This window comes from Dipodomys merriami, unplaced genomic scaffold (assembly GCF_024711535.1).
Source record: "Dipodomys merriami isolate MVZ:Mamm:240054 unplaced genomic scaffold, mDipMer1.0.p SCAF_94, whole genome shotgun sequence".
Classification (NCBI taxonomy): Eukaryota; Metazoa; Chordata; class Mammalia; order Rodentia; family Heteromyidae; genus Dipodomys; species Dipodomys merriami.
The window spans coordinates 3,669,804-3,693,277 of NW_027206557.1; the positions used below are offsets into that span (position 1 = coordinate 3,669,804).

General features: G+C 43.4%; 1 protein-coding gene across 4 annotated transcripts in view; it reads left to right on the forward strand.

Moving 5' to 3' along the window:
• The window catches only part of Nt5c3a (5'-nucleotidase, cytosolic IIIA), a 47,532-nt gene extending 25,077 nt beyond the window's left edge, over window positions 1–22,455 (forward strand). For 2 of the 4 annotated variants that reach the window (XM_070014203.1, XM_070014202.1), the window contains exons 2-10: window positions 2,770–2,818; window positions 8,532–8,630; window positions 10,364–10,433; window positions 12,074–12,120; window positions 13,599–13,684; window positions 15,732–15,821; window positions 18,028–18,190; window positions 19,657–19,857; window positions 20,501–22,455. In XM_070014203.1, the coding sequence (XP_069870304.1) occupies window positions 2,789–2,818; window positions 8,532–8,630; window positions 10,364–10,433; window positions 12,074–12,120; window positions 13,599–13,684; window positions 15,732–15,821; window positions 18,028–18,190; window positions 19,657–19,857; window positions 20,501–20,602 (888 nt within the window). In that variant the 5' untranslated portion in view covers window positions 2,770–2,788 and the 3' untranslated portion in view covers window positions 20,603–22,455. The remainder of the gene's footprint in view (window positions 1–2,769; window positions 2,819–8,531; window positions 8,631–10,363; window positions 10,434–12,073; window positions 12,121–13,598; window positions 13,685–15,731; window positions 15,822–18,027; window positions 18,191–19,656; window positions 19,858–20,500) is intronic. The other 2 variants (XM_070014201.1, XM_070014204.1) reach the window with 1 other exon arrangement.
• The last annotated feature ends 1,019 nt before the right edge of the window (window positions 22,456–23,474 follow it).

Below are 23,474 nucleotides of genomic sequence, written 5' to 3' on the forward strand. Positions count from 1 at the left end.
TCTGTAGGGCCACCGCGGCCCCCCCCCCCACCTGCTTGGCTTTCCTCCCTGTGGAAAGTGTACCAGGTGCCTGAGGCCAGAGCAGTCCCAGGCAAATCCTGAAAGTTTATCTTCAGGAGTTCTATAACTCTGTCTTTCTGCTTGACAATCTTGTTATAGGTTGCCTTCTTTTAAGCCCACTTTGAATTGTCTTATTTCCTCTTTCCTCCAGCCCCTCCCCTTTCAGGTCACTTTCATTTTTGATTCATGTATTGGAAAAGTTTCGCTTTCCAGCTTGTGTATTTTTAGTACCAAATTAAAAACCTAATTAGGGAGAATTAGTTTAATGTTCCAAGGAAATCAGTACAACTATACAAAAAACAAACAAATGGACTGATGGTTAGATTGTTCGTGAGCTAGCTGCCTGGATGAATCCAAGCTGCAGACACTGAACTGATTTGTGAGAGAAGAGTAAATGAGGACCAGCCCTCTCTCAAAATGCAGTTCAGAATGTCTTATGTGTCCCTCCAGGTGTCAGAATTCAGGTGGTGTCAGTGAACTTCATCTTTTTTGCTTTCCAGTAAAACAGCACCAAGCCTCCTTGATTAGTTTGAGTTTTGTTTTATAAAGCAAGTACGTTAATGATCTCCATTAACTGCTTGGTAAATGGTTACCTTGGGGTGTCATCCTGTAACTAAAGTTGTCACCTAATATCTGGCTTGTGCTTTTCTTTCTTTTTTTTTTTTTTTTTTTTTTTTTTGCCAGTCATTGGGCCTGAACTCTGGGCCTGGGTGCTGTCCCTCAGCTCTTCAGCTCAAGGCTAGTGCTCTACCACTGGAGCCACAGTGCCACTTCTAGCTTTTTCTGCTTAGGTGGTGCTGAGGAATCGAACCCAAGGCCTCATGCATGCGAGGCAAGCACTCTACCACTGAGCCACCTTCCCAGCCCCCTGGCTTGTGCTTTTCAAGTGTAGTTCCTTCCTCCAGGTTGGGTGGTAGGCATCTGGACTCTCAAAGGCTTCAACCTCAGAGCTCAGCACACAGGATAATTATTCTCTAGTTGTTACTGTGTAAAGATCGTGGACTTGAAGAAAGCTTCTAGTTCAAGGGCACCACCTTCTATTCTGGGCATCTCTGCACCTGATGTGTTCTTCCTGCACCCCTTCCCTAACATCTGCCACAGAGCCAGCCTGAATTTATGTCTGGCCTGCATGCACCCTATTGCTTAAAATACTCTGCCCCAATGTTTGCAGAGTGCCAGAGGGCTGACATTTGTGCTGAGTGCTTACACCTCATAAGAATATGAATTTCAGGGTGGTGGACTGTGGCATCCTTTTCTGGAAGCCAGGGTGAATTCAGTGAGTTGGCTCTAATGCTGAAATTTGCATTGTATCCAGGAACTGGTAGAAGAGAAGCTAGCCAGGATCACAGTTCTGATCAGTCTTTGCTGTTGTTTAAGAAATGTTTAAAGGCCGGGCGCTGGTGGCTCACGCCTGTAATCCTAGCTACTCAGGAGGCTGAGATCTGAGGATCGCGGTTCAAAGCCAGCCCGGGCAGGAGAGACCGTGAGACTCCTATCTCCAATAAAAACCACCAGAAAACCGGAAGCGGCGCTGTAGCTCAAGTGGTAGAGCGCTCGCCTTGAGCTGAAGAGCTGAGGGACAGCGCCCAGGCCCAGAGTTCAAGCCCCACGACCGACAAAAAAAAAAAAAAAAAAAAAAAAAGAAATGTTTAAAGAAATCATTAGAGATGATTATTCTTTTACTAACTCCACCTTCTTTTCAAAATTTATTTCTTTATTTAATTTTTGGAGGGCTCATGTATGTATGCATACTGGGCAAGGATCCTTAAGTAGCCATTTTAAAATAGACTTTGTAAAACTTTACAATTTGTTTAGCTGGAATAAAGTAAAAGCAAAGTTGTGAGAGGAAAAAAAGTGAGTAATTTACACTAACATATATATCTATAGATCTAGATGGGGGGGGGGGTTGAGCTCAGAGCATGGGTGCTGTCCTTTAGCTTTTCACTCAAGGTTGGTGCTGTACTATCTGAGCCACTTCTCACTTTTTGATGGTTGATACAGGAGATCAGAATCACATAGTTTTTCTTCTCCAGGCTGACTTAGAACTGTGATCCTCAGATCTCAGCCTTCTGAGTAGCTAGGATAACAGGTTTGAGCCACTGGCAACCAGTTTTCCTCTTAAGATTTATTCCACTAGAAAGAAATAATAATTAGAATAATGATGAGGAAGGGTATTTACTTTTAGTTTAATGAATTTGCACAAACTTTACCCACACCATTTAAAAAACCCTCATTTCATTAAAAAAAACATGGTCCCATAACCATTTTGTAAGGGTCAGTGCACTACATTCAAATGCTCATCTTAACCATATAGACAACATAATGGAAAGTTTCTCCTTCCTTGTTTTTAGTCCTGTGCAGAGATTTCTTCCAGTCCTCTTCCTTCTATGTAGAGGAGAGTTCCTAAAGGGTTCTTGCAGTAAGTCTTATCTGTGCACGTGTATGCTCCTGCAGCTCTTATTCAGATCTTCTTAGCACCGGCTCAGAGGTACAGAACAGCTTCAAGCTCATCCTACAGTTTTACAAACCCTGGCTTTGCTGGACTGAGCTTCATAGGAGAAAAATGAGATGCCTCCATCGCTTGGTATTAAAATCTTACCAAAACATGGCCTTAGCATATCATTTGCATACATGAAGAGCCTGAAATTTATGTATGTCACGTGTGCCTCTTTTTCTTTCTCTTGCTGTGACACCACTTGGGAAATCCAGAAGATTGGATAATCAAGAAATGCAAGAGTCTGCTGTGCATTTGAAAATGGTGGGTATTGAGTATTTCATCTCTGCTTATTAATGGTGAACTTCCTGCCCTGAGTCTTGCTAACTGAAACGTCACCCTAAGCATTATGGGACTGAAACTTCACCCTGCTCTTTGCTCATAGTGCTTGGCACACAATACAACCCCATTGCTCATTGCATTGAACTTGAAATTATCTTTGAAATCTTTTTGCTTGAAATATAAAAGGTATTTTATAATGCTTCTTAGCACATAGTTTCTTTCTTTTCTTTCCTTCCTTCCTTTTTTCTTTCTCTCTTTTCCTTTCTCTTTTATTCTTTGTTCTCTCTCTCTCGCTCTCTCTCTCTCTCTCTCGCTCTCTCTCTCTCTCTCGCTCGCTCGCTCGCTCGCTCGCTCGCTTGAATTCAGGGCCTAGATGCTGTCTTTGAGCTTTCGCACTCAAGGCTGGTACTCTACCTCTTGAACCACAGCTCCACTTCTAGTGTTGTGGTAGTTAATTGGAGGTGAGAGTCTCATATACTTTCCTGCTCAGGCTGCTTCAAACTGTGATCCTCAGATCTCAGCCTCCTGAGTAGCTAGTATTACAGGCACAAGCTACCAATGCTCAGATCATGGGCATATAATCTTGCTTAATAAAGATTGTTTACACACGTTTTTAGGGAAATAGATGTATACATACCTTTATACATATATATGTATAGTATATTTATAAATTTGTACAGATGTATGAACATAATACCTTTCAATCTTCCCATTAAGGCAAGTTCATGTATCTCTGCATCAACATACACATAAGGAATAAATTCTAGCAAATCCCATTTACCAGCCACTGAATGGAGAAACAGCACCAATACAAACTCTTTCTTCCATTTCCCTGAATATAGACAAGAAAAATCCAAGAGTAAAGGAGAATAAAACTGGGTATTGTTGATAATAGATGCAAGTTTAACCTTGTACTTGTTTTCTTTTTCTGAAAGTACCAGTAGACTTCATAGGTTCCTCATGCCTCTTGTGCTGGTTCCAGCCTCTGCAGTCTTCGTTTTCTCTCCTCTGTGTATAGTTAAGATACTGTTCTTTCTCTGTTCCACACTAGACTCTTAGTTTTGATTTTTCTCCATCCTCTGTGAATCCAGATTCCACTCTCTTCCAAGGCTGAGCCCATTCTTCTTCCTGGACCTTCAGTATCATAGCTCCCTTTCTTCTGTGCCTTGTATGTTTTAACTGGGCTTTCCAGCATTGTGCTAGTCACTTGGGGTCTTGCCTTGCATTCTGTGTTAGAACATGTGCTTTGAATATAAGCCTTCAGAAGTCTTATAACACTGCAGAATGCATGGCCTCACACTTAGGGCTCTTCTGGTAAGCAAGTAGATGCACCAGTTAGGTCTTCTTCCTGATTGAGGTACATAGGGGACATAGTGATCATGGAAATTTGGTAATGCATAAGCTCCCAAAGAAATGTTGGGTTCATTTATTTGTATTTCCACTCTCCAATTAGGAGGTTGAATAGGTAGCTTTAAATCTGTTGCATACATAACAGAGTCTTCTCCTTTGTACCCGGGCAGTATTGAGCTCTAAGATCCACACAGAGTGTGAATGATGAGAGTCCAGAAAAAAGTTGTTCAACTAATTTTTTTATTTTTTTGTTTTTATTTTTATTCTTATTTTTTGGTCATGGGGCTTGAACTCTGGGCCTGGGCACTGTCCCTCAGCTCTTCAGTTCAAGGCTAGCTCTCTACCTTTTGAGCCACAGCGCCACTTCTGGTTTTCGGGTGGTTTATTGGAGATAAGAGTCTCACAGACTTTTCCTGCCCAGGCTGACTTTGAACCCTGATCCTCAGATTTCAGCCTCCTGAGAAGCTAGGATTACAGGCATGAACCACCAGCACTCAACTGTTCAATGAATTTTTATGTGGGTCATTTTCAGAACAATACAGTCTAATGTTAAGATAATTATCTTAGATGAACATATAAAAATACAAATAGTTTTCTCTGATTAAACATGAACTGTCTGTACATTGTGAATTATACTAACCTTTAGGTTTTATTCTCACATTTTTTTTGGGGGGGGGTCTGGTCATGGGGCCTGAACTCTGGGCCTGGGCGCTGTCCCTTAGCTCAAGGCTAGCACTCTACCACTGGAGCCACAGCGCCACTTCTGGCTTTTTTCTTTTTTCTTATTTGGTGCTGAGGAATCGAACCCAGGGCCTCCTGCATGCAAGGCAAGCGCTTTACCACTGAGCCACCTTCCCAGCCCCTTATTCTCACATTTGAGTTTAAGAATAGGTAATGTATTATTAATTACTTCTGAACATAATTTCATAATTCCATCCTGGAGTTAGGGTGACCTTTTTGGGGGGACATTATTACTGGACTGATGGTAACTGAAGATAACTCATTTTCATCTTGTCCTAATTCATCCACAGGGTAATACCAAAGAACTGAATACTACCATTGACTTGTCAGTGAAGTGGGACAACTTTCAAACCAATTGATCTAGAAACCATATGTGGAAGTAGACTGATGATTGGGAGTTCACTTCATCTGTTTAAATGCAATACTTTAAAATTCAGAGCCAGAACAGTGGTATCTGCCTATAATCTCAGTAGCTGTAAGAGACAGGCAAGAAGATTGAAAGTTCAAGGCCAGCCAGGGCTATAGAGTGAGTTCAAAGCTTGCTTAGGCTACATGGCTGGACCTTGCCTCAAAATTAAAAAAAAAAAAAAATCAGAAAGTAGAGCTGTGGCTCAAGTGAAAAGCCCCAGCTTTGAGAGACAAAGCTAAGCAAGAACACAGACCTGAGTTCAGAATTAATATGCTTGAGGTGCTTCTTAATTTTTAGTGCTGAATCAGCGCAGCCTCCCCAGTCAGCCTCCCTCCCTAGGTCTCCACAGCAAGGCTGTGCACACCCAGCTTTTTGTATTATGGCCTTGTTTTCCTTTTCTTACTTTTCTTGTTTTCTGTAACATTGTATCACAAACAAATGGAAAAAAAACATTCCACCCTTCAAAATAACTTGCCCTTGAGGTTTGAAGCGTGATTAATGCAGTTCATCACCAAACCAGACTTTATTTTGTACATGAAGAACCTGGAGGGAAAGGATGTGGGGCAAGAAATGCATGAGACAGATTTCACATGCCTCCCCTCCCGGGGCTTCTGAGTAGTCTGGTGGCCTGTGTGACCTTTTCCAGACTGCAGTGCTTCAACTCTGTTGTTTGGATATATTCCCAAAGGCACCTGGGAAGTATTTAGTGACAGTGAGCACATATGTGTATGTGAGTGGGTGTGTCTGTGTCTGTGCATGTATGTGTTGCAGTGGAGGAGTGTTATATACCTATAATGATCATTTCCGTCTTCCTTCCTCTGCTGGGGATTGAACCTGGGCTGCCACATTTCCACAGATGTCCTCCAACATCTTGTGTCCCAAGCAGGCACTGCTCTCTCCTCTGCTGTCATTCCTTGCTCCTTCCAGGGCTGCTGGCCACTTGCTACTTATTTATCTGGAACAACTGGCACAGCTGCTGATGCCTCAAGCATTTGGTTCTCTTCATGGGCACTGATTGAGAGTGCAGAAAGCAGCCTCAAGCAGAGTTGAAGAGCAGGTTCAATCAGTTGCCTGAAAACTTTGCAACATTATGGGAAATGAACATTGGCTTGAAGTTTCCATGCTTTGTGATAAGAAGAAAAGTCACTTCATAATAAAACCATCCTGAAGTGTTGGGAAAGAGTAAAGCCTTGGGACAGGAGTTAGGGTGGTGACATAGCCAGGCAGTGACCTGGGTTCTAGTCCCCTGGCTATCCTCTAAGACCTAAGACAGGCAACCATTCTGACCTGGTGCTGGGTTTTGTGGTGACAATGAAACTGGTAATGCCATCCTTTATTCTTCTTGGTTGAATGGGTTAGTCATGGAGCCAAACATGCTGATCACTCTGTATCTTCCAGGGAGGCTGTCAGGATATGAGCAGTGGCTGGAAAGGGAGCTGGGAGGGGATCCTGCATGACAGCATCCTCACTGCTCCGGAGTATGTGTGAGGATGCCAGCACCCAGCCCTCGCCTCTCGCTTGAGCGTCTGGCACAAACGAGACTCCACTAGGGTACTGACTGCACAATGAATAGATCATGAAGGGACAGAGTGGAGCCTGCCTGCCTGTCTCTCTTGAGTTCCTTGTACATAAATATCTTAGAGAACCTTCTGTCATTTTCAAAACTTCCATCATTGAAACTCAGAAGAATCACCATGTCAAGGTTTGATTGCTTTGTGAATGCCCTGTCCTCAAAATGGGGCTATTGGTGGTAAAGGGATAGCTCGGTGGGAGAGAGAGAGAGAGAGAGAGAGAGAGAGAGAGAGAGAGAGAGAGAGAGAGAGAGAGAGAGAGAGAGAGAGAGTGTTCATGAAGGGTTATCGGAGTGGTAGAGCTCATGCGTTCTCCACGCCAGCTGAAGTGTGGGGTGTGGAGTGTATGGTAGGTCCAGCTTGTTTCATTCAGGAAGAAAATGTTAGCATGAGCACTTCTCTTTCCTGTCTACTTCTGGAAGCTTCCAGTCTCTGGAAAATGTTCTATCTATTTCTAGAATCTCCATTCTTGCCCATAGTTAGGAATACCAGAGGACCTGGTAGATTAACCTGGTTAGAGTCTCTTTTTAATGCAAGACAGAAATCTAGGGATTTCATAACATGCATGAAGTGCGTTAATATTGGCTATAGCTAATCTAGAATAAAAACACACAAAGATATCCCAATAATATGAGATATTGTTACTGTTTGTGCTGTGTAGCTGATGGTAAAATCTACCGTAAACCACTATAAAATAATCCCTCCTGGGGCTGGGAAGATGGCTCAGTGGTAGATTGCTTGCCTTGCATGCCTGAGGCCCTGGGTTCGATTCCTCAGCACCACATAAGCAAAATGAAAAAAGCCGGAAGTGGCGCTGTGGCTCAAGTGGTAGAGCGGTAGCCGTGAGCTGAAGAGCTGAGGGACAGCGCCCAGGCCCAGAGTTCAGGCCCCACAACCAGACCAAAAAAAAAAAAAAAATCCCTCCTCCCCGCTGTATGGTGCTAAAGGAACTGTGTTTCTTATGGTAGTGTTCTTCTGACTGTTCTACTCCACTTTTATTAGAGGAGAAATGAGAAATGTAGCTGGACATAGTGGTGCACGCTTGTAATCCCAGCATGTGCCATACATAAAAAACTATGTGCCTGACACAGTTTTAGTCTTCAAGATGGAGATGATAAATGTGCTCTAAAAACTGTTGTTTGTCTACATGGTAATTAGATGGTGGCTTACATTTTTTTTTCTTGCCAATCCTGGGCCTTGAACTCAGGGCCTGAGGGCTGTCCCTGATCTTCTTTTGCTCAAGGCTACCACTTGAACCACAGCACCACTTCTGGTGTTTTCTGTTTATGTGGTACTAAGGAATTGAACCAAGGGCTTCATGCATACTATGCAAACACTTTACCACTGAGCCACATTCCCAGCAGGGTGGCTTGCATTTTAAAAACAGTGCCTCAGCCTTTCTGCATTTGCTTTTGACACAAGGACTCACTATGTAGCTCAGGTTGGCCTTAATTTGTAGATCCTCCTGCCTCTGCCTCCCTAGTGCTTAGAATACAGCTTTGCACCACCATTCCGGCTATATCTCAACATTGCTATATGTTTAAATAATACAGGCTTCTGCTTAATAACAGAGGAACCAGGAAAAAGAGGAATTAAAAATAGTTAATTTCCTTTTGCCTCTTAGATGCCAGAATTCCAGAAAAGTTCAGTTCGTATCAAGAACCCTACACGAGTAGAAGAAATCATCTGTGGTCTTATCAAAGGAGGAGCTGCCAAACTTCAGGTGAAGCCTATATCATGGAATTAATTTGTTTTTAATAATTCAAGTAGAATAATTTTCCTATTTAGATAAAATCTCAGGAAAATGTAGTTAGTCCTTGTGTTGTCTGTTTTGGGGAATTTAAAATCTAAAACAATGTAGCTAGAATTGGCCTAAAACACATAGAATGCTCTGTTGGGCACAAAAAGTACTAGTCTTGAGATAAATATAGGTCCTTTCTCCTTTTTCTCCTTCTCTTTCTGTCTCTTCTCCTTATTTTTTAGACACTCAATTTGCAACCCAGGCTTATCTGGAACTCACTGTGTAGCCCAGGCTGGGTTGGACCCTAGCCTGGGATTACAGCCATGTTCTACCATGCCCAGTAGTCCCTTCCCTGCCCTCCCTATCCCCTCCCTTCCACCCCCTCCCTTCTGTACTCCTCTCCTCTCTCCTCCTTTCCTTTTTCTTTTTTTTTGCATAAGATTAAGCTCAGGGCTTGCATATGTCAAGCATGTGCTGTACCACTGGGATACATACCAGCCCAAACTCTGTTTTCTTCAGAATTGAATACTTAGCTAACAAATACCATGCATAGGTATTCAGACACTTTAATAATGATATTTAAAAGTATACTCTTTCAGATTGCTGTTTTGTATTTTAATTCTCTGTCATTGTAATAAGAAAGGAAGCATATTCATTGAACTTTGTAATTCTCCTTTTTAAAGGAACATTTTAAATGTGATTAAACCATAGCATGAATAGTCACCAAACAATTCCTTTTTAAGCATTTCTAATATTAATCCGATCTCCTGTTTTATTCGCTACCAAACTATCATATTAAGTGGGTATGATTTACCATAAGTAGGGAAATTGGATCCAGCATGTTAGATGAGCACAGTGTAACAAGTCACGTGACATATATAGGTCATATGTAACAGGGTCATGGCGTAACATATACAGGTCATATGAGATAGGGTCATGGTGGAGTCGTGTGTATAGATTAAGTGTGACCAGGTCATGAGGTAACATGGGTCAGGTGTGACCAGTTCAGGATCTTGGAGCCTCGTGGGTTCAACTGCTGCCATTGTGTTTCTGCACACCGAACCAGGCAGTTGAGTGTGCAATGTTTTACCGCAGAGAGAAGAATGGGTGCTGCAGTCTCACATGGAGTAACTGTATCTGACATGGTAATAGACACTGGTCACGCTTCCTAGTGAAGGCTACCAACTGCACCCAACAGCTGAGCACACGGATTATAACTACAGAGGGCTAGGAGCCGTCTCTGTCTGTGTCCAGGGCACTGACAGTGTGGAGGGGACAGCATGGATGGAGTGGACAGTGGGATGTGGAGAGGATAGTGTGGGGTAGAATGGACAGTGAGGGGCAGAGAGGACAAAGCAGGGTAGAGAGGATAGCATGGAGTGGAGTGGACAGTGCATGGTGGAGAGGAGAGCACCAGGTAGAAAGAACAGCAGTGGGGCTGGGAAGGTGGCTCAGTGGTAGAGCGCTTGCCTTGCATGCTCGAGGCCCTGGGTTCGATTCCTCAGCACCACAAAAGCAAAAAAAAAAAAGAAAAAAGCCGGAAGTAGCGCTCTGGCTCAAGTGGTAGAGCGCTAACCTTGAGTTGAAGAGCTGAGGGACAGCGCCCAGGCCCAGAGTTCAGGCCCCACGACCGGACCCAAAAAAAAAAAGAAAGAACAGCAGTGATCATGGCAGTGGTCTCTGTGGCTGCCTAATGCCTTTCTCTTTTCTTACAGATAATCACAGACTTTGATATGACGCTGAGTAGATTCTCCTATGAAGGCAAAAGGTGCCCAACATGTCATAGTAAGTGTCATCTTCACATCTCTGCATGTCAGTTTACACTCACACCTCTGCGTGGCACAGTGGCATGTTCACATCTCTGTGTTGCCTGTGCTACAGCCTTCCAGCTGTTGGAAGTGAGGAGACACTGCTCCTTCTTACTGTGTGGTGAGGTTTTGCTTTTACATGTGTTTCTGGAAATGCTTCTTTGTGTGTGTAGTCCGATGGCAGAGAATGGAGATTGAGAAAACTTGTCACCAAATGTTAACTATTATTCAAGAATGATTAAATTAACGGAGAGAAATTGCATTTATAAGATATTCTGGGCTGAATTACTATGCCTGTCTAGCATGTGTAAAGCCTTAGTTTTGATCTCCAGACACACACACACACACACACACACACACACACACACACACACACACACACACACACACACACACACACACACACACACACACACACACACACACACACACACACACACACACACACACACACACACACACACACACACACACACTAAAATCAAGAGCCTGGAAGCAACCTAAAAAATTAAGGAGTGCAGAAATGGTATAAATACAGACCACTGGGCTGGGAAAGTGGCTCAGTGGTAGAGCGCTTGCCTTGCATGCAGGAGGCCCTGGGTTCCCTTCCTTAGCACCATATAAGCAAAATAAGCCGGAAGTGGTGCTGTGGTTCAAGTGGTAGAGCATTAGCCTTGAGCTGAAGAGCTGAGGGATAGTGCCCAGCCCCAGAGTTCAGGCCCCACGACTGACAAAAAAAAAAAGTCAAAAAAAAAATACAGACCACATTATAAATTGAAAAGCAATAAAAATTCCAGATGTGGTTTGGTCTCTCATCTAATTAAAAATACACAAAACTTAAAATTGAAAGAAAATATACTAACATTAATAATTTAATTTGAATGATAGAAATACAATTTTTATAATAATATTTTCCTTTTTTTATTTTTTGTCGGTCACAGGGGCTGAACTCTGGGCCTGGGCTCTGTCCCTCAGATTGTCAGCTCAAGGCTAGCACCCTACCACTTGAGCCACAGTGCCACTTCTGGCTTTTTTCTGCCTATGTAATGCTGAGGAATTGAACCCAAGCCTCATGCATGCAATGCAAGCACTCTACCATTGAGCCAACTTTCCAGTCCCTATTTTCCATATTTTTACATTAAATGCTCTGTTAAGAAAAGGCCTTTTTTCAAGAGACATTTCTTCTATTTAATAAAAATAATCTGGGGCCTGGGCACAGTGTAATCCTCGCTATTCAGGAGACTGAGATCCTGAGGATCATAGTTTGAAGCCAGTCTAGGCAGAAAAGTCACTTCCCAATTAACTACCAAAAAGCCAAAAGTGGAACACTGGCTTAAGTGATAGAACACTAGCCTTGAGCAGAAGAAGCTCAAGGACAGCACCCAGGCCCTGAGTTCAAGCCCTAGGACTGGGCCCTAAAAAAAACAAGGTGGGAAGTTCAGGATTCAGCTCACAGTGTTGGTGACAGCAGCCTGTGACATGCAGTATGTGCGGAACACACCACTGAGACTGAGGATTGTACTAACACTGTTCTTCGTGGACTTAGCTGTGAAAATACAGGTGTGGGAGCCCTGAGCAGATTTTCTCTTACAATGCCTGCTTTGCTTCCCCCCTCAGATGTCATTGACAACTGCAAGTTCGTTACTGACGAGTGTCGAAAGAAGGTAATTTCTGGGACCCTGCTAGCCACATTGTGGTTGTGTATTTGCACACTCAGTGTCTGCTGGGGTCATTGTCACAAGTGAGAATTGGGGCAGGGCTGACAGCCTTCCTGCTACATGGTAGGCATTCACAGATTTACTGTGCAAGGAGCTGTGCTCAGCGTATTGTTAAGGAAAAACTAAGAAACTTTTATTTTCCTTCTGGCAGTACTTGGGTTTGAACTCCAGGCCTTGGCCTTGCTAGGAAGGCATGCTTGCTGAGCCCGACCTCTAGCCCTTTTTGCATTCATTATTTTTCGAATAAGGTCTCATCCCTTGACAAAGCCAGCTGGGATAACAATCCTGTGTATGCATCCTGTGTAGCTGGGGCAAGATGCATGTAGACCCACCTCTGGCTTTGTATTGGTTGAGATGAGGCCCCAGACAGCCTCAAACCTTGATCCTGATGATCTCAGCTTCTCAAGTAGCCAAGATTACAGGCAGGAGCCACTGCATCTAGCTAACAGTGACTATAAACATCAAAATTTAGATTTAAAATTTTTGAATGACTATTAAAATATTTAAGTATCCTGTGTTAGAAAATTAAAAACACTTTGGCTTTATATAGTTTTATTATTTATTTATCTATTTATTTATTTTGCTGGTCCTAGGGCTTGAACTCAGGGCCTAGGCACTGTCCCTTAGTTTTTTGGCTCAAGACTAGTGATCTACCCCTTGAGGCAGAGCTCCACTTCCAGATTTTTTTGGTGCTTAATTGTAGATAAGAGTCTTACTGACTTTCCTGGCTGGGTTGGCTTCTAACCAGGATCCTCAGGTCTCAGCCCTGAGTGGCTAGGATCACAGTTATAAGCCACCAGCACCCAGCTATTTTATTGCTAGTACCAGGGCTTGAACTCAGGCCTCGAGATCTAAAGCAACTTTTTCTACCCATGGCTCCAACATGCCTCCACTTCTGTTTCCTCCCCCCCCCCCCCCCCCATTAATTGGAAATAAGAGTCTTACAGACTTTTCTGCCCAGGCTGGTTTTGAACAGAGATCCTCAGATCTCAGCCTCCTGATTAGGTAGGATTACAGGCATGAGTCACCAATGCCCAGCTTTTTTTTTTCTTCCATTAAATTTTTGGAGAAATTACTTCAGTTAGTACTTTGCTGATTAACTGACTCAGTTTATCTTTTTTGCCTCAGTTTATCTTAACTAAGTAAGACAGAGTCATTGAAGATTTAAACTTTAAAGTTGCCTTATGGTCACAGTCTAATTAGTAATTTCTTTATCCTAATTGCTGGCTGGGGAGTACTTTAAAAAGAAAGATGGCTCTTTGCAGGTACATTGGATTATATGTAGTGTCCATAGATCCTCACAGTCAGCTGTGGACTCACTTAATCTTGCCCTGTAACACAATTTATGGGAAACAACTTGTTGCCTTGTTTTGCTTTTTGTAATAAGCACATTAGCCACAAAACCACATCTCCTACTCTCCTAGTTGCTGGAGCTGAAGGAGAAGTACTATGCCATCGAAGTTGACCCTGTCCTCACCGTGGAAGAGAAATGCCCATACATCGTGGAGTGGTGAGTGGGGAGAGAAAAGCTAGTGAGACTAGCCAGGTGCCGGTGGCTCACGCCTGTAATCCTAGCTACTCAGGAGGCTGAGATCTGAGTATCACAGTTTGAGGCCAACTGTGGGCAGGAAAGTCTGTGAGATTTATTTGCAATAAAAACTACTCAGAAAAAGCTGGAAGTGGCTCTATGGCTCAATAGTAGAGCACTATCCTCTGCAAAAAGTAGCTCAAGGACAGTGCCCAGGCCTGAGCTTAAGTTCTAGGACCAACATAAAAAAGCTAGTCAGACTCAGTGCAGTTTCCCCTGGTGCTCATTCACAGTGAACCAAGAACAACAGTTGAACTCGGGAAACTCCCTCTTACACTCTAGCATCTAAGTTGAAGTTCTGTAGGAATCCAAAAAATGGTGTAAATACAGACCACATTATGAGACCCTGCACTTCAGTCTCTAGAACAAGGATTTTTTGAAAGAGGCACATGAGCAAGATGTGCCTTAGTAGAGACAAAGCATTAGGGTTGAATTGGCAGAATGCTTGGGTGCAGCAGGCACATGTGGAGGCCAGACTCTGGACCAAGAGGACCAGCTGAGTGTCCCAGTGTTCTGGGAGAGAAAATGCTGCTGGGACAAACCCTGGTGAACAGAGCAGCAGTGCAATCACAGACATCAGCCACGCCACTCAAGGACAGCCCCACATGGATAAAATGCTTTGAATTGAAAACTTCAAGAGGCCAGGAATAGACTGTGTATCTCCCCTAGCCCATCCCCTAACAAGTCCACTTGCACAGGGCTTCTCCATTTCTGGTACTGAATGTTGAAGACAGACTCTACCTGCCCTTGGACCCAGAGTGCCAGCCAGTCCTTCCTCATCAAATTTGTTGTGAGGCAGGGACAGTAAGCTCACTTCACCAAGAGGGACTGCTCAAGGACACTGAGTCATCTGGCCATGAGTCAAGTTCTTAGGGTTCTTACCCTGAGAGGTAGGGCCTAAGGGGGTTACTTAATTATAAAACATATCCATCTGCATACATTCTCCATGCCGCATAGGCAGAACTTCAGAACTCAGACATTTCAGACGTTAAGTTGATGACCAAGTGACAGCTTACTGAAGTTGGAGATGATTTGCCACCCTAAGTTGGCTTGTGTTCTTGCCTGCAGACCGAAGAGAGGGTTATGGTCTGTTACTCTCACTACCTTAGCCTATTCAAGCCAAGCCTGAATTTGTGAGAACTGGGAAATACAGGAAAACATACACATTGCACCTTTAGGCACACTGAGATATCCATTCATCAGTGATGAGCTGAAATCTCTTAAGATCTAAATGCAATATGGTGAGCAAAAATCACCTTCTTGTACTCAAGAATACTTTGCAGCCAGGTATGGTGCTGCATGCCTGTAAGGTATGGTGCTGCATGCCTGTAATCCCAGCACTACAGAGGTGAGAGAGAGGTGGGAGGGCAGGAGGATCAGGAGTTTGGGCTACAATAGTAAGACTTTGTGTCAAGCAGCCACACACACACACACACACATACACACACGCACGCACGCACGCACGCACGCACGCACGCACGCACGCACGCACGCACCTTGCTAAGCAGGTACTCAATCACTCAGCCATACCTCTAGACCTTTTTTTGCACTGTTGTGTGTGATTCATGCCCAGGCACATTCTTGAACAGTGATCTACCTGTTGTGCTTCCCTTGGTAGCTGTCAGGTTCATACCATCATCCCAGCGTCTGCTGTTGAGATAAGAGTATCGTGGACTATTCTGACTGGGCTGGCCTTGAACAATGACTTTCCTGTTCTCAACCTCCTAGGAAACTGGGAGGACACTTTGCCACTGCCCCCACCTATGGGGTGAAAAGGGGTCTTGTGAGCCTTACTTTTCAGTTTGGTCTTAAAATGCAATCCTCCCCAGGTCAGCCCTCTTAAGTAGCTAGAAGTAAGGCATGAACTACTGGAACCTAGCTAATGTCTTTTGGTGGTGGTGGTGGTGGTGGTGGTGTTTGTTCCGGCTGTGTTTTCATTTGCCTATTTTTCTTCTGTCTTAACCTATAGGTATACTAAATCACATGGTTTGCTTGTTGAACAAGGTATACAGAAAGCTAAACTTAAAGAAATTGTGGCTGAATCTGACATCATGCTCAAGTAAGTGCCGAGGGGATTTGTTTGTTATTATTGGTGTTGACATGCAGGAGACCCTCCAGGGTTCCAAGGAGACTGCCCCTGAGGAAAATTGCACATGCTTAGGATGCATAAAGATCAGTACTGTCCTGAAGGTGCCTGACTCATTTTCCCCCAACCAGGCAACTTCCTTGAAAGACAAACTACCTGTCATTAGCTCAGATTTTCACTTACTACTTTAGTAAAGTACATTCACCTTCACTCTGCTTTGGGGGCAGCATTTGATTTTTGTTTTTCTTGTGCCAGCCCTGTGGCTTCAACTCAGGTCCTAGGCACTGTCCCTGAGCTTCTTTTGCTCAAGGCTAGTGCTCTACTTCTTGAACCACAGCATCACTACAGGCCTTTTCTGAGTAGTTAATTGGGGATAAGAATCTTACAGACTTTCCAGCTTGAACTGGCTTTGAATTAAGATCCTCAAATCTCTTCCTCCTGGGTAGTACAGGCATGAGCCACAGTGCCCAGCTTACTATTTGCTTTTTTGGAGGCAAATGGTCACAAAATGAAGGGCAGGAAAAACTCAGCAGGTAATACACAGTGATTGAAACACAGCTGACTGAAACATGCATGGGACAGCTTATACATATCTGCTGATATATGAACCCACGTAGGAACTCTGTTTTGACTGCACTTAGTCAAGACCACACGTAATAAACAAAAAATAAGGCAGGCTAGACTTACTTAGGAATTTATGCAACCAAGACCATTTTGAAATCCTTTAGCAAAAAACATTTTTGCAAGATGTGTAATATGAAAGGAATATTTAAATATGAAAGTAATCAAGTTGGGAAAGATTTAAGTAAGCACGTTGTTTCTAAATTTCCAGTAATCTACTCTCAGTTGTCACACTTCATTGAAATGTTGTTGGAAATATATTTTCATAATTAAAATAATTAAAATACTGTGAATTAAAATATGTAAAAGGCTTTTATCTAATTTGGAATATTGCTTACCATCTGTTCAAATTTTCAACTCACAGCTAGACACCAGTGGCTCATTCTTATAATCCTATCTACTCAGGAGGCCGAGATATGAGGATCGGGCTTGGAAGCTAACCCAGGCAGAAAAGTCCCCATGAGACTTTTTTTTGTCTGTCTTGGGGTTGAACTCTGGGCCTGGGCACTGTTCCTCAGCTCAAGGCTAGTACTCTACCACTTGAGCCACAGCACCACTTCCCATTTTCTGGTGGTTTATTGGAGATAAGAGTTTCACAGCTTTTCTTGCCCAGGCTGGCTTTGAACTGTGATCCTCAGATCTCAGCCTCCTGAGTAGCTAGGATTACAGGTGTGAGCCACCAGTGCCCGGCCTGTGAGACTCTTATCTCCAATTAACCACTCAAAAAGTGGAAGTGGTACTGTGGCACAAGTGGTAGGGTGCTAGCCTTGAGCACAGAGGCTCAGGATAATACCCAAGCTCTGAATTCAAGCCCTACAACCAACAAAAATAAATGTTTTTCAACTCATGAGACAAATATGATTCTACATTTTTGGTGTACATGATATTAGGGATCAGGACCCAGGTACTCTCCCTGGCAATAAGAGCTCTGATCCTGAGCAGCCTCCCACCAGCCAAGTCTTCATTTTCTTTTTTCAGTCTGAATGATGGTGTATTTTAAAGTGATTACTTCTGTGAGGAAATTATGAACTTGTCAGAAAGAGCGTTGCGTATGGCTGAGAATTCGATTCATGAGCAGTGAGTGATTGGTTAGGTTAACCTGCAACTTAGAAGGATGGCAAAAGGTGGTGAGGAGTTGGGAAGGGGATGTCAGGAGTACAGGGCACAGCTCGTCCATTGCCCTGGTGGCTGAGAAGAGCCAAGCAGTCAGGCCAATGGCCACCCTGAATGGGCTTTTCAAGGTGTGGTTTTAATTACTTGCCTTTAAGTGGTATAAATGTGAATCCTTGTATCCATATTCATTGAAGACCTAAACATATCTCATTTTATGACTGATTAAAAGATGAAAATATAAATGAACCACAGAATTAGGCAGAAATTTTTCTCCTTTCCCTTTCTAAGTAGCCAGGAAATACTCTGCTCATTAACAATGAATTTGTTCCCTACCTCACCCACCCTCTTCTCTATACAACACTAGGCAGGGCTGGGTAGAGGGGAATTTCTCTGATTAAGTCAAGGCAGGGAAGGGTTGACCATGAGTCTGTTCCCTACCTTGCAGGGAAGGGTATAAGAATTTCTTTGATAAGTTGCGTCAGCACGGCGTGCCTGTGTTCATCTTTTCGGCTGGAATTGGTGATGTCCTGGAGGAAGTCATCCGCCAAGCTGGAGTTTATTATCCAAATGTCAGAGTCGTGTCCAACTTCATGGACTTCGATGAAAAGGTAAGAAGATAGAATCAGTCCTCAGTGTGACCTTTTGTTTGTGTGAAGATGGGATCTCCCTGTCCTGCCTGTACCTCCAAGGTTGCCACATTCTGCTAAGAACTACTTCTAAAACCTGAAGCATTTTAATCATATAAATTAATCTGCTCTCTATTATTATTTGACAAACATTCATTTAATCAGCTGAAGTCAGTAGTTCTATTATGGAACTCATTATCTTTCCCAATGTCCTATCTTTATTTTTAAAAATAACTTCCTTAGCCCGGTGCTGGTGGCTCACGCCTATAATCCTGGCTACTCAGGAGGCTGAGATCTGAGGATTGCATTTCAAAGCCAGCCCAGGCAGGAAAGTCTGTGAGACTCTTATCTCCAATCAACCACCAGAAAACTGGAACTGGCTCTGTGGCTCAAGTGGTAGAGTACTAGCCTTGAGCTAAAGAGCTGAGGAACAGAGCCCGAGCCCAAGCCCAGAGTTCAAGCTCCACCATGGACAAAAATAAAAATAAAATGATAACAATAACTTTCTTAAAGTATCATTTATAAGTTAATAGACCTTGTGTGTGTCTGTCTGTGTGCATGTATGCTTAAGTGTCTCTGTCAGTGTGTGTATGTGCTGGCACCAGGGCTTGAACTCAAGGCCTCATGCTCTCACTTGGCTTTTTGTTTCTGTCTAGTGCTCTGCCACTTGAGCCACTTCTCCAATCTGGCATTTTACTGGTTAACTGGAGATGGAGTCTCACAGTCTTTGCAATCAGACTGGCTTTGAACTTCTATCCTCCAGGTTTCAGCTTCCTAAGTAGCTAGGATTATAAGAATGGGGCACTGGCTCTCTTTTTTTTTTTTTTTACTACAACAACTAAAGATATTTATAGATTTTATTTTAAAAACAAATCAGAACTGACACTGTTTAAATGAATCTTCTTAATCAAGAATCAAGACAGTTTATTATTTTAAAATATATAAAGTAGGACATTGTGATTAGGAAGAAGATACAGTATGATAAGTGATAGTTGAATTCTCAGTTCATTGTGTTTTACCATTTAGAGTGGTCACCAGAAAACAAGTTATTTGTAGCCAGTGCCAGTGGCTCATGCCTGTAATCCTAGCTCCTTAGGAGGCCTGAGAGCCGAGGATCCTGTTTCAAAGCCAGCCTGGGAAGTCTCGTGTGACTCTTTTCTTCAATTAACCATCTAAAAACCAAAAGCAGAGATGTAGCTCCAAGTGATGGAGCAGCGCCAGCCTTAAGCACAAAAACTCAGATAGTGCCCAGGCCTTGCATTCAAGACCCAGGATAGGCACAAAAAAAAGAAAAGTTCTTCTCCGAGCACTTAAACTCGGGAGTGTGGTGATTGGATTGGGTGTCAGAAATGTTTACAAATAAGTAGAATCTTAGTGAATCTATTAAGAACTATGCGGTAGGACAGTTGGTGAAAGCTGTCATTTCAAAATCCTTATATTTCTGACAGGGGGTGCTGAGGGGTTTTAAGGGAGAGCTGATCCACGTATTTAACAAGCACAATGGTGCCTTGAAGAACAGTGACTATTTCGGCCAAGTGAGGGACAACAGTAATGTCATCCTCCTGGGGGACTCCCAAGGGGACCCACGGATGGCTGATGGAGTCGCCAACATCCAGCATGTCCTGAAAATCGGCTATCTAAATGACCGGGTGAGTGTCAGGTCTGCAGCTACTTTTTAAGAAAAAATGAGGATGAAGCTTTCTGGTGATTGTTGCCCAAGTTGCACTAGCACACGCTATGTCACCTCTTCACTTTGGTGGCCAGTGCAGTGAGCCTCCAGTGTTGGCCATGAGAGGTATCCATCTCTCCTGGGTGGCTACAGGTGCTGGGCATGCGTCCTGCTCACCAGGATCAAAAATGTTTCCAGCCAGTGATGGTGGCTCATGCCCGTAACTCTAGCAACTCAGGAGGCTGAGATCTGAGGATCAGGGTTCAAAGCCAGCCTAGAAAGGAAAGTCTGTGAGACTCTTATATACAATTAACCAGAAAAAAAGCTAGAAGTGGGGTTTTGGCTCAGGTGGTAGAGTGCTAGGCTTCAGCAAAAGAAAATAAGTCTCAGGACTTTGAAGTTCCCCTCAGTCAGAACTGCCTAGTTAAGACCACTAGACTGAAGAGAAAGCATTCTGGAAGAAAAGCTACCATTTGGCAAACACATCTGTCAACCTTCAAAGTTTGAAGAATGTTTTATGAACTTGAATTTCATTTGCTACATTCTATAGCTCTGCCTGGATGAGATTAATGTGCACATTGTATGCTGCTCCCTGTACTGACTTCTCTCTCTTATTCTCTTAGGTAGAAGAGCTTTTGGAAAAATACATGGACTCTTATGATATTGTTTTAGTCAAAGATGAATCACTGGAGGTGGCCAACTCTATTTTTCAGAAGATTCTATAACAAGTGTTTTTGCCTTGGGCACAGCCATACAATCCCCCCGTCCATTGTGCTGATGAACTCCTGTTTATAATGTGGTTGCTCTTGAAGTTTTCACTCTGTGTGGTTGAAGTGCTTTTAGAGGCATCCATTGGTCAGCTGGAAACACCTCATGTCCACCTCAAGACACTCCTCGCCACATTTTTAAAACTGATTTTTTAACAACTTAAAGCCAAAATTAGAAACGTATCTCCCCACTCATCCAGAGTGAGCCTTTTGTTTAAAGGTTTCATGAAGTCTTCAACCACAGGGACATTTGTAGCATTTTATGAAATGGTGACAATCTGCATGATTTTTAGTGTGGCTGCTCTATTATGGCTTGTAATGACCATGGGTGCCGCCATCTTCTGCGCTTGTGTTACATACTTGGTCACAATTTCCTAGGAAACACAGGTAGATGTGTTTGGGACACAGACAGCCACTCATGTTGCTGAACATTGCAGATTTTCCATGTGATGCAGTGATAATACATGTATGGACATGAAAAGCCTTTCTCATTTTCAGCTCTGCTGTCCTGGCTGTATTTTTCAGCAGTTACTGTACCAATCACCTGCCATGGGTTTCCTCCTTCCTTCATTCTGTGACAGATGAGTCCCAGCATCCTTGCTGTAGTGGCTATTTATTTTCAATGATTTTTTTGTTGTTGTTGTTTGTGTCCGTTTGTTTTGTTAGTTGTGGGGCCTGGGCACTGTCCCTGCACTTTTCAGCTCAAGGCGAGAGCTCTACCACATGAGCCACAGCACCACTTCCGTTCTCTAGTGGTTTATTGGAGATAAGAGTCTCACAGCCTTTCTTGCCCCGGCTGGCTTTGAACCGTGATCCTCAGATCTCAGCCTCCTGAGTAGCTATGATTACAAGTGGGAGCCACTGGCACCCAGTTTGAATGATTTTTAAAAGTTGTATACTTTAAATCGGAGCATAAAAAAGAGATTTGCCGAGAAAATTCAGCCTGTCCTCCAGAAAATACTGAGGCCTGTAAAAATGATTCTTCCCTACTGAAAACCTCTGGAGAAAGTGCTTTCTTATGAGTTTGAAAACAGATTAACTGGGAAATACCAGGTTAGGAACCAATCCAGCTTCCACTCTTAAAATATCTGCTTCTGTTCCATAATTGCCTTTTATAGGCTTAGATTTGCCACTGTGATATATTTCACCCTCTGACCTTGAACTTAAGAAGCCATGGGCTACTTAAGTGATTTGTTGTGGCATCTGAGTTGTGATCCACACACCATGTTAGTTGGCTCCTAGTCAATGTTGTGATGGTATTTCTGGGGGTGCGGAGGAAGTGCAGTTCCTACCCTCCTCCACTGCCTCTCCTTCTATAGAATAAACAATGAAACAAAATAGGAAAGCAAAAAGTAGGCTAGACCTTGTTTAAGTACTTCTAAGGTCGAGCTCAAAAATCAGCTTGCACCAGAGAGGTGACTCAGTGATAGAACACTTTATCTAGAAAGCCAGAAACCCTGGGTCTCACCCCAGCACTGCAAAAGGAAAAGTCCAAAAGCAAAGTGTGTACTTAGCATGTGCAAGGCTCCAGGTTTCAAGTTAATACAGGAAAGCAGGTAGTGTGATGGAAATGTTAGAACTTACTGGAAGGTTTTTCACATAGAAAAAAAAAATAGAAGGCTGGAAATGTGGCTTAGTGGTAGAGAGCTTATCTAGCAATTATTAAGCCCTGAGTTTGATTTCTCAGTACCACATAAACAGAAAAAGCTGGAAATGGTGCTGTGGCTCAAGTGGTAGAATGTTAGCTTTGAGCAAAAGAAGCACCCAGGCCCATAGTTCAAGTACCAGGACTGGCAAAAAAAAAAAAAGAAGAAGAAGAAGAAGAAAAACAATAGAAATGGCTAGTTGGATTTCAGCGTTCTGCTATCATCCTAGATGCCTTCCAAAGGCCTTCATAATACATCCATTAAAAAAAACAAATGGTGTAAGTGTACAAAACCTTAAGACCTGCAATTGTCCTTTTATAAAAGTATTCTGTGATGCATGGGTCAAACCCCAGCTCTGCACATGCCAGGCAAGCATTCTGCCACTGAGCTACCACCCAACCCAAGACCTGAACTCTTATCATATCCTGAGGAAATTAGGGTCAGAGTCACTTCCTGTGCTGAGTACCCTGAGATATGGTATTCTCTGAGGCCCCTACCCTACAGCTTCCATATGTGTCCCCTTGTCACATCCACAGCCACACTATGCCATGTATTCAAGAACTTAGCAGTCACGTATCCAAAGATGCATACTAGCCAGGTGCCGGTGTCTCTGTACCCGTAATCCTAGCTTCTCTGGAGGATGAGATCTAAGGATTTAGTTCCAAAGCCAGCCCAGGCAGGAAAGTCTGTGAAACTCTTACCTCTAATTAAGCAACCAAAAAGCCAGAAGTGGAGCTGTGGTATAGTGCCAGCCTAGATTGAAAAACCCAAAGGAAAGCATGAGGCCTTGAGTTCAAGCCTCAATACCAGCACCTCAACCCATAGCTCAGATCCATTCTCCACATTTCTCTGCACCCACAGGTCACCCCATTCCTCTGGCCTTGAACAAGGTTCAACTACTAGGAACAGGGTGGAGGGGAAGGGCATGTGGATAGGACAGAAGGGTAGATGTATGGGAGAAATGAAGGATTAGAGATGGAAGGGCAGCAGGACTGATAGGCAGCAAGGTAGACAAATGGAGGGAGGACAGGTGGACAGGCTGAAGGATGGACAGGAAGTTGGACAGATAGGAGGGTGGAAGCATGGAAGGGCAGCAGTATGGGAGGGTGAGAAGGTAGCCATGTGTAGGGAGGGAGTCTGGAAGGACAGAAAGTCTGGTATCTGTACTTTTCTCAGCTGCACTG